Here is a 12003-nt window from a genome sequence, read left to right as displayed (position 1 = left end):
GGGAGCAAGCCAGGGTCTCCTGAGGGTAAAAGGCAGATCAGTGTCAAGCAGGAATTCCCTCAACCAGCCAAGGTCTGGGAGGAACATAGGCCTCTCTATGCACCCCAAAATTGCCCTGAAATCAACTCCCCCCTCCTCCTCGTGTGCACAGGTAAGAGCTGTGCAGTACCCTGGTCCACCAGATTGTGAGAGGGGCGGAGGAGAGGACGCTGTGCCGACACTGGAGTTCTGCCACTACTGGAGTTATTGGCTGTCCATCTGCATTGCAACATTGCTTTGTGTGTGTAAATCATTCCGGGACACTGGTCAGCTGTGATCTCTGTACTGTCCATGGTATGCATTCCAGTTCCTGATTTTCACCCACTGCTCCTCCATAAGGGACTACATCTGACAAATCAAATCCAAATCCCCAGTAAGTGGCTGGGGAATTGGATTTTACCTCTGCCCCCTATTCTGGTGCCCTAAGCCTGGCACAGGCCCTGCAACTGGGCAGCAAGTAGAGGCGGAGAGCCTTTGGGTGTCACACGTCTGGCGGGTATCACCCGAGTTTGATCCACACCCCCATAGTGACGCCACTGGTTCCAATTACGTGTAATTTTCAGTTTAGCTGTGTAAGAATATAGATGATAATTGTCCTATGGGCAGAGGGAAATCATCTACATTGATATAAAGTATGGCTAATTCAACAGCAGGTTTCAGAGGCTGAGCCACCACTTCTGATACAAGCTTAAACATTTGGTGCCAGAAGGATGTCAGAGGTATGCAGTGCCATAGAATGTTACTCAGGGAGCCTGTATGCTGACATTCTCTCCAGAATTACTGGGGCGAAATTTAGCTGGCGTGAGATATCATATATTAATTACTTTTTGGAAGAGTGCCCAGTGATTGGCTTTATAAGACATGGTAATGGCTTTTTTACATTTGTCGACAGAGAAAGTTTTACCCAATTCCTGTTCCCATGTTATCATTGTGGGAGTGTTCGTAAAATGAGATTTGTCATCGTTTGCTATAAAAGAAAGAGATACCTCTGATGTTTGGCAAAAGAGTATTCATACAACCTAAAGATTTTCACATCCGTGTTATATGTCGATTGTACTTGGTTGAACTGAAATAAGTGTGAGATCTGCAGGAATTTGTAGTATTCTTGCTGAGGGAGGTAATACTTCCTCAGAAGTTTGTTGAAGGATTTTAATTTGGATTGAATTGTTAATGTCCTAGATCATGTTAATGCCTATGCAAGACCAAATATGCAGGTTGAGGTGCAGGATAAGGAGTTCAATATAGTCTATAGTTAGTAGGATGGTATAAGAGGAAAATGATGTGATCAGTAGGATGGGTAAAGTGATATTCTCCAGCCAAGAGGGATCACCTACATGGGAGACGAGACCCTATGTCAGGGGGACATCTTGTCCACATGATTGGGAAAGTAAGGACAACTGTGTGGGTCCAGAAAGACTAGGAAAGCTGAGGTGACTAGCAAGTCCAGGCAGATTGGAAGAAGTCTGAAAACCTGAGAAGTGTGTGAGAACCTGTGGTCTGGGAGATCAGTACTAATATTAGAGGTGCTGCTGAAGTGTAGCCAGGTGGGCTTACATTTTTTCATTATGCATGGTTGCTGGAGAAGAACCCCTGCGTGGTCAACCAGTTTGTGATCTTTGTTTTTCTTTTGAATAAAAGTGGGCTGCTGTGCCCTTAGATACAGTTCTGACTGACATGGCCTCTCTTTAAAAACTCTTAACACCTCTAAGCTAACCAACCCCCATATCACAGGGGATATGGAATTTTCTATGAGTGACCAGATTTTGTCAGGGTCATGTCTCTACCAGTACTGCACTTGATCAAGTAATGAGGGCAAATAATAAGGTTGGAGGTTAGATAAAGAGAAACCTCCTGCTTTTTTATGTCTAGATGGGATTTTATAAGAGCATCTAGAAGTCTTGTTTTTCCATATGTAGTTAGCGAGTAATAGTTTTTTTAATAAGGTGAGAGGGATAGTTATAGTGATTATTCTGAAAGGATAAAGGGGTTTAGGGAAGATTGACATTTTAAAGAGAGCTATTCTGCCAATTGTAGACAGTTCAAATCTGGACATGGTGTTTAATTCCTGAGGAAGGGAATTTAAATATTTCAAAGACCCAGGAAGTTACAAGTGATATGGGAATACCCAAGTATTTAATGGATGTGGAGGTCCATACAAATGGAAACTTAGGTTGAGTGAGTAAAGGATATTGAGATCTAAAATTTGTGACTTACTGTAGTTTCATTAACTTTATAGTAAGAGGCAGCACTGAAGAATACCAGGTGTCTTTGTATGGTGGTTACTTGCTTCCTGGCCACCCTATAGCAGAATTACTGCTGCAGGGCTGCACAAAATCACGTACTGTATACGTGATTTTGTATTTGCGGGTAGGGGGGCACGTGCGCTCCCTACCCAAGCTACTATTGGCGACTACAGCTGTCCATCATCGATTCCCCGCCAGCATCCGGCGATCGTCGAGTATCGCTGATGGGAGAGGTCTGTATGTAAACAATACCGATCTCTCCCCTGTTAGCTCCAGCATGCTGCTTTGTATTACTTTGCATAGCAGAGCAATACTGTCACGTACCTGGTTGGGGAGCCTGACGTGGAGAGGAGGCGTCCTCTTACGACTCCCGCTTGGAGCCCCTGATAGAAGGAACAGAGGGCGCAGAGCCAGGAGTGGCACGAGTGCTGGGTAGATCTGGAGCTGGCGGCAGGTAGCTAAAGACCCAGGAGATCCGGATGCAGGCCAGGTGCGGATGCAGGAACGTAGGTGCAGCAGCAGGCAGGTATGGTGGCAATCAGGATGCAGACTGGGACTGGACACAGGAGCGTGGATGCGGCAGCAGGCAAGTATGGCAGTGACCAGGATGCAGGCCGGGTGCAGGACCGTGGGTGCAGCAGCAGGTAAGTATGGCAGTGACCAGGATGCAGGCCAGGTGCAGGACCGTGGGTGCAGCAGCAGCTAAGTATGGCAGCCGTCAGGATGCAAGCCAGGTGCAGGTACAGGTAAGTAGGTGCAACAGAGTCAGACAAGCCGGATCAGTATTAAACGAGCAGATCAAGTACAAGGAAGCAGGCAAGCGGATAGTCAGGGATAGCCGGGGTCGGTGCAGGCGGAGTTCTTTCTTAGTCAGGTCAGATCAGGATACAGGCAACAGAATCAGGTAATAGAGTGCAGGGACGTTGTAGACCAGAAGGCATTGATTTCACTGTATTGCAGGTTTAAATAGCCCGCCTTGCGATGACGTGTACGCTACTGCGCATGCGCGCACTTCCACACTTCTGCGCATGCGCGCACTTCCACGCTTCTGCGCATGCGTGCACTTCCACACTTCTGCGCATGCGTGCCCGCACGCTCCCGCACATTCGCACCGCCACGGCCCGAGGGGATCCATCACTGTCGCACGACTGTATGGCGACAGGATCCCCAACAAATACAAAACAGCATGCCTCCCTAGTAAAACTCAGCACACAGTAAACCACACACAGCACACAGTTAACCCTTTGATCGCCCCAGATGTTAACCCCTTCCTGCCCAGTGTCATTAGTGCAATGTGAGTGCTTTTTATTAGCACTGATCACTGTATTAGTGTCACAGGGGATGTCAGTGACAGTTAGTCAGTCCCCCCCCCAGTGTCAGAATGCCCGACATAGTCCCTCTATAAGTCTCTGATCGCTGCCATTAATGGTATATAAAAAATTATGGTTTATATACCGCCATTTGTAGACGGTATAACTTTCACATAAACAAATTAATTCACAAGTATTGCAATTTTTTTTCGCATTTTGGTCTAAATTTATGATGAAATTTGATTCTTTAAATTTTTGTACTGGATGTGTTTTATAGCAAGAAGTCAAAAATCTTTTTTTTCAAAATAGTAGGTCTTTTTTTGTTTATAGTGCAAAAAATAAAAAATGCAGAGGCGATCAAATACCACCAAAAGAAAGCTTCATTTGTGGGAAAAAAGGACATAAATTTCATTTGGGTGCAGCATTGCATGACCGCGCAATTGTCAGTAAAGGTAACGCAGTGCCGTATCGCTAAGAATAACCTGGTCAGGAAGGGTGGTAAATAACATTAACATAATGTTGTTAGAAAACCGTTCTATTTTATTCAAGGTTTCGCCAATTTGGATACCCTGTATTCCCAAAGAGGTTCTAATCAGGTGTGCTAGGGGTTCCATTAAGAGGGAAAAAGTGATAGGAGGCAAGAGGCATCCTTGTCCCATCTCATTAGTTATTAGGAAAGCTGAGGACAAGAAACCAGATGTAAAAACTTTGGTGGATGGTTTGGAATACAGTGACAAAATTACTGATAGAATTGGGCCTTTAAAGCTAAATTTGTGCTTTAAAAGCCAAAGCCTCTTTGACTTACTTCTCCTATGAATCACAGGAGTGCACTTATTTCAGTTAGTACTTATAAAGCCCACTGTCAGCTGATGTCACAGAGCCATTCCAGGCTCTGAAAAGATCCTGGCCATATCGTTTGGATCCTCCCAGAAATCTGGAACAGCACCTGGCTCAGCCTTTCAGCAATGCGTTGAGAGCCTGAGCCAGCCGCTTCTGTCCCATCCACAGCCAAGCGCTGTAGTAAGCACTGAAGGGGCAAAGCAGAGAGCTGGAGACTGAAAGTCATTGTTCTCTGCTCAGAGTGCAAGAGAACAACACGATTGCATTGTTTGATTGCTCAGTTCTATATGCAGATCTGGCGGGGGACAGATGCAGCATCAGAACGATGCTGCATCCACTAGGTGAGTATATTGTTGGGTATTTGTTTCTAAAGCCCAAACTTCTCTTTTAAGGAACCCCCAGTGCACCCTATCAAATGCGTTTTTAGGATCAATGGCTGGGAATAATGTAGGGGTTTTATGGAGTTCTGCAAATCTGATAATGTTGATAGGGTGTCTGGTTGCGTCGGGGTTCTGGCTCCCTTTTATAAATCTGAGTTGATTAGTGTGGGGAGGATATTTAGTAATCACTGTACTAAGGCTTTCAAATACATTCACCGGCAACTTTATTAGGTACACCTTTCTAGTACGGGGTTGGACCCCCTTTTACCTTCAGAACTGCCTTATTTATTTGTGGCATAGATTCAACAAGGTGCTAGAAACATTCCTCAGAGATTTTGGTCCATATTGACATGAGTTACTTTCTATCATCTCGAACCAGTCTGTCCATTCTCCTCTGACCTATGATATCAACAAGGCATTTTTGTCTACACAACTGCCGCTCACTGGATATTTTCTCTTTTTTGGACCATTTTCTGTAAACCCTAGAGATGATTGTGCATGAAAATCCCAAGAGATCAGCAGTTTTTGAAATACTCAGACCAGCCCGTCTGGCACCAATCACCATGCCATTTTCAAAGTCACTTAAATCCACTTTCTTCCGCACCCTGATGCTTGGTTTGAGCTTCAGCAAGTCGTCTTCACCAAGTCTAGATGCATAAATGCATTGAGTTACTGCCATGTGATTGGCTGATTAGCAATTTGTATTACCAAGCAATTGAACAGGTGTACCTAATAAAGTGGCCACAAACGTTATAGTGACAGCAATAATTATAGCACCAGACACCAAGTATAACTCTAAACTGGTAACTAGTAAGGGCTTTTAAAATGTCGTCTATGGAGATTTTTAAGTACCATAGTTTGTCACCATTCTGTGAGTGTGCAAAATTTTAAAGTGCAACATGTAAAGTATCTATTTACTCGGTGTAACATCATCTTTATATTTTACCAAACAATTGGGTATTACAGAAAGTCTCCTACTTGCGTATGAGTTCCTTTCCGGGAGCTAAAAGTCCAACTTGTTTGTAAGTCCAACAAAGATAGGCTCTTGCAGACCTCATTCATGCGAACCGCTGCGGGTGTGTATATTAAGGTAACAACACTCCGAAATCGGTCCGCAAAACGCGGTGTGATGTGCAGAATCGGATCGCATAGGTGTGAATACCCATGCAATTCCATTCTAGTGTGGACCCAAAAAAGGGTCCTGCACCTTTTTGGTGTGGATGCGGTGTGATTTGAGCCATACATAATGTATGGTTCAAATTGCACCACACACAATTTGCATGTGATTTGCACAGGAATGCGCTGCGATGTAACGCACACATGAGTGTGAACCTAGCCTGAAAGGCAGAGAAGATGCAGATGCAAGGGATCTGTCAGGGTTTTTTTTTTTTATTAAATGCACTGATTGAACAAAAAAAAAACAATCCTGTGTGTGTGTACTCAGCTTAAGACGTTCTGCTTGACAAGACATGTACCACTCATGCATTTCCCAGACCAAGTCCCCATTATATCATACTTGGATTTCCAATATTCTTCAGTGGGAAATATGTCTCAGTAAATCTTGTACTTATAATACAACAAATGGTACAAGTCACCATGTTGGATCTCTTTTCACATTCACTTTGCAAATTACTGGTCTTATCAAAGATTTACAATGGATTTTTATTGAAAAATTATCACCCCGACACTTATATTCACAACACATTTAGCACCCTACCAAAAGGATTTTATCCTTAAAAATCATTATTCACATTGCACTCCATGCACCTTCTACATCCATTGCAGGAAAAATGATAAGGAAAATTGCTATCAAAAGACAGGCATGCCTACATTATACTTGAAAACAATCAATATTTAAACCACCGCGCTAGATGCGTGCTCAAATTCAAACCAATTAATAAATAAGTAAAATATTACCACCCTCTTACAATAATTAACAGTGATGAATGAACATAATTCACTGTTGCCACCTTAAATAAAAAGATATCTTCCCCAGCTGCGCTGTGAACAGTAAATCAAATTCATTAAGTGAAAGTAAAAAAAAAAGTCCTTCTTAACATAAGTCCATCAAATTCTGTGAATTAACATAAGTCCATGAAATTATGTGAATATCACTTTAAATGCTTCAATCTTCTTGTTATTTTACATCCCAAGCCAATATCACCACATGCTCGTGAGACAAATATTCCCTTCTGGGTGTGCACTCACCAGACCAACATGCCTCCCATTCTCATGGTTGGCATGTATCGCTTGTTGGACCTCCACTTATAGTGTCGATGTATATACTTCGTAAACCTCCTAACTCCTCTCCAACAGGTATCATTGCCATGAAAAGACAAAAGATATTCTCCAATGGTACAGTATCAATGTTCGAAGCTTTATCCAATAAGATTAAAAAGCCACTCACAAAGTGTATGAATTAAAAAAGCTTATCATAATTTTGTGGCTTGAAATCAGATGTAGGTATTGTGCTCTCACGGCGCTCCCACGTCCCTTCCAGGTCCAGCTCTGACGTCACATCCGGTCGCCGCACAGCCTGACACGTTTCCTCACTTCCGACTTAGTCATCATGTGCCTACATTATACTTTGCTACTTTTTATATATATGCCATTTAAAATTATGGAATGAAATTATGGAAAGTCACTAAAATAAACATGTTTTATCTCCCTACAGCTTTTAGTCGTGCTCCAATTCCTATGGCAGTTGTTAGAAGGGAACTATCATGTGAAAGCTACCCAATAGAACTTCGTTGTCCAGGAACTGATGTTATCATGATTGAAAGTGCCAATTATGGGAGAACAGATGATAAAATTTGTGACTCAGACCCTGCTCAGATGGAGAATATTCGCTGTTATCTTCCAGATGCCTATAAGATTATGTCCCAGAGGTAATTGTTTAATATCTATTACAAATACATATATTTTTATGTGCAGAATCTTGTTGCATTATTACATTATTAAAAGTCAAATACAGTATATACGTTAGGGTGTTAAATGAATGTTTATCTCACATAAGGCCTTCCCTCTAGACTAGCTGGAGTTTTGACTGGATCACATGACATTAGGTATTTCTACCCCCAGTAAGAAAAATAATTATTGGTTGGGTTTGAAATCATCAGGTTAATGGAAATGTGTAGTGACGGGAAGTATGGCGTTTGCTATTGCTGAGAATATTATTTCCGGTTATGGTAATACAATACAATGGAAGTAAGATTAGAAGTATGCAGATTAGAAGATGTGACTTCACTTTTACTCTCCTGACCTGTATGTTTGTTCCACATCAGTGTCTTAAAGTATTTAAGCCAAGAGACAGCTAGGAAACTAGCATTTTCAGAAGCAGCTCAGCAGTGACAGCCTTCTTATTTCTCTCAGTACAGGTTTCCTGTCAATCCTGTTGCTTTGCCTCTTTTGGAGAGGATATGAGCCCCTATGAGGATGCTTATTTTATTTATACATGCACCTGTATTGAATAAACTGGTTCCTTCTAAATATCAAAAGTGAACAGCGGTGCTATCCTGTCTGTCAAAAAATGTCAAAAACAATCAAACACTTAATAAATAATGAATAATTGTGACTATTTACCGTATTTTTCGGTCCATAAGGCACACTGACATTTCCCCCTCCCCTTTTTTGGGGAAAAAAGTGCGTCTTATGGAGCAAAAAATACGGTAATATATATAAAAAAGTGAAAAATTAAATAGTCCATAAAAAAGATCCACCCCGTGCTGTAATAGTGCAGAGATTAAAGTCCCATCAGTGTCCAAACTTTTCATTAAACATTAGCGACTTCAAATCTTCTCCAATTAAATTGCTCCACACCAAGTGCTCTGCTCCACCAAATCCCTTTAGGACACTCACTCACCAAATTCACATGCCTCACATTCTCATGATCGGCATGTTAAAAGCATGTTGTTATATTTATTACATTCCGTCAGTAGGACCCTCCAGATCAACTCAATGTAAACCAGTATTCATAGTGGAAAAGATCAAATCTCCAATAGTGTCATACCATTAAATCACCATTTATTAGCTGATAAAAATTCACTTACAAACAACAAATCTTTAAAAACTTTATAGACCAAATGCTGTAGTAATCGGGTAAGCCAGAGGCAATGTCACTTATGGTGCAGCGTGCTACATCATTTCCGGTTGACTTACAGCCACATCCTAACACATTTTTTCATTCCGACTTGTGCAGGGATTCAAGTCGGAATGTCAAAACGTGTCGAGATGTGGCAGGCGAGAAGCGTGGTGAGATGCTGACATAGTCGGCTTGTCTCTGGCTTACCCGATTACTACATAGTTTAGTTTATAAGGCTTTTAAAGATGTGTTCTTTGTAAGTGAATTTTTATCAGCTAATAAATGGTGATTTAATGGTATGACACTATTGGAGTTATTGATCTTTTCCTCTATGAATGCTGGTTTACATTGAGCTGAGGGTCCCGCTGACGGAATGAAATAAATATAACAAAAGTTTGGACATTGATGGGACTTTAATCTTTGCACTATTACAGCACAGGATGGATCTTTTTTTATTGGCTATTTTATTTTTCTACTTTGATGTTTATATGTTATTAATTGGTCACAATTAGTTGTTTGTTAAGTGTTGATTGTTTTTGATATTTTATGACGCATAGGATAGTGCCGCTGTTCACTTTTGTTATTTAAAAGGAACCAGTTTTTTTTTTTTACTTTAAATTTATTTTCAAGTGGTAACTATTCATTTAAGTTTGATTTCACTGGTGATTTCTGTGGCACAGAGAGGGAGGTACAGAATAATTCACTGGGTTAAAAAAAATACACCTGTATTGCCCTATAATTTCACTGACTTGAACAACTCAAGCAGCAAGAGAGCAATGTGGCTCCAGGATTGGCTCTACATTATTCCTCTTTCAACTCATTACATAACCCTTAGTGTACCAGACTACATCTAGTAACAGTCATAGGTCTGTTTATGAAGGATTCAGTAGGAAATTCACCAAGTGAATACTTTACAGCTATTTATCGAAGTAAAGTTCAATTGCATGCACTGGGATTCCCATCGTGACCTTCACTGCCCATGTTTGATATTAGTCCACGCTCACAGCTCCTTTTCTTATTCACTCTGTTTATTGGCTTTCACCAAGAATACAACAGTTTTTCATAGAGATATTATAATAAGACTGCAGCTTATAAAACATGTTGAGTAATACAATTACAGCTAAAGGAGATACTAACATGATCAGGTTGGGTGCAAGGTGCAGTTTAGATAATTCTACATTATAGATATAAGATTGAGGATCAATGGAGGATAACAAAGGCAGAAGTGGGGAGTTGAATGCTATGTATGTTGAGAGAAGAGAAATCTGAAGTGGGGGTGGGAGTAGAAAGTGGGGTCAGAAGGGAATTATAAATACACGTTTAGCACTTTCCATAGACAAGAATTGCATTTTTAGTATTAAATGCAATGTTTAGACAGCTGACCCAGGTGAAGGTTCAGTTAAAAACTTGTAGAGGGATTTTAGGGGAATGTACAGGGAAGTTAATATTCACCCTATTCTCAAGGGTGCCAATTGCCTATCACACCTTTGATAAATAGACCATATAGACTTACAAGATGGTTCAAAGAGCATTGTATACATGCTTTACAGACAAGACGCTTTTTTATCATTGACAAATTAAATTATATTAGGGCATATGAATATAAACTGAAGCTGAAATAGTAATTAAATTATGGCTATGGCATGGAGGTGATCAGATGCTCAACAAAAGATATACATAAGCATCCATTAAATCTAAACATACTGTATACGAAAAACAAATAGGATTACATAACAATTGTTAGTCAGTGAGCTTTGAAACTTCAGCAGTTAGCAGCAACTAAGTTTCCACATAATGTATAAAAGTCTCAGATCCCTTAGATAGTTCACTCTAATGGCTATATAGCCATTTTTCACAAACATTTCTTGTTTTAACTCCCTATACTTTGTACATATTTGCAAGGTAAACCTACCTCCCCTGAACAGGCATATTTAGAGGTTTTACCCAATAAAGGACCATCTGACTCTTAAAAATTAATATTCAACACAATTGGTAAATATAGACCATAAGCCATTTACTATTTTTACAAATTTCCTAAACTCCTAAAGACAATGTAGTGTTTATACCAAAAAAAGTGACAACATTGGAAAAGTATTTAAAATATACATAGTGTCAGTACTCCAGTCTGAATGTGTGACCTCTGCTGTGTCTGGTGAGGTCTTATTGCTGAGCCAGCTGGGATACTGGACAGCTCCCTGGACAATCCCTTGAACCATGTTGATTTAAACCCTTTGCTCCTCCAATGAACTTCCTACTTTTGCCATACCTTTGCACTTTCTTTTTGCAAGATTATTGTTCTCTCTCTCCAGCCAATATCGCACTCTCATCACTCCTGCTGCCATCCGTATTTCCGCTATCACTTATTGCCGACCTTAGGTTTGTTCCTCGACTACTCTTCTGCTTATTCCCAAACTGAAACCACTTGTTACCAACGTTTGGCTTGTGATTTTTTTTTAAAGATGTTTTATGGAATTTTAAAAGTTTTTTTTTTTTTACAACAAAGACACAGAAAACAAGACCACAATAAACAAAAAACAAACCTTCATTGTCTCGCATATCTCATTGGATCACTTGAACCAACAGTAGAGTCTACAAGTACTGTGGGTACCACTGCACAAAGGGTCACAGTAGTCCACTATGTAGAAACAAATACTGCAGTTTTACTATCCTGAATCTAGAGAGGTTATTGTGACCAAGCTAGAAATCTACTTGCCCCAGGTTTTTTTTAGAAAGCTTCATCTTTTTTCTGAGTTCAAAAGTGAGTCTCTACAAAGCAAGAGTGTCATTAACTAGCTTAAGCCAAGAGTTTAGCATAGGGAGGGTCTTCCCTTTTCAGGATACTAAAATAGTTTTTTTGCCACAAATTACAGTATATTTGGAAGAACCAAAGCCAAAGAAATGAAGGAGCCAATGGCTGCCCAAAATATTTGAACCACTTGACAATACCAAAAACAGTGCATAAAGTCAGCAGTATGGACCACAACTTCTGAAACACTTAGGATGTAGGCCATTTTATGCAGCCAAGCAGGGATGAGAGGAGTATGATGAAATATCTTCAGTTGAAGACCTTTGGTTTGTTTACTGACTACGTTTCTGCTTGATCCCTACTT

The 12003-nt window shown here is 40.7% G+C and overlaps 1 protein-coding gene across 16 annotated transcripts in view; it reads left to right on the top strand.

Annotated features, from left to right (window-relative positions):
* The window catches only part of ADGRL3 (adhesion G protein-coupled receptor L3), a 1097183-nt gene that overhangs the window by 217805 nt on the left and 867375 nt on the right, over nucleotides 1–12003 (top strand). For all 16 annotated transcript variants that reach the window (XM_089687883.1, XM_089687880.1, XM_089687882.1 and 13 more), the window contains exon 3: nucleotides 7487–7700. In XM_089687883.1, the coding sequence (XP_089544009.1) occupies nucleotides 7487–7700 (214 nt within the window). The remainder of the gene's footprint in view (nucleotides 1–7486; nucleotides 7701–12003) is intronic.

Source organism: Staurois parvus, unplaced genomic scaffold, assembly GCF_062004578.1.
Source record: "Staurois parvus isolate SC_StPar_1 unplaced genomic scaffold, SC_StPar_1.0 ptg000439l, whole genome shotgun sequence".
Lineage (NCBI taxonomy): Eukaryota > Metazoa > Chordata > Amphibia > Anura > Ranidae > Staurois > Staurois parvus.
Note: the sequence above shows the minus strand (reverse complement) of the source record. Positions and strands in the feature narration are given on the sequence as shown.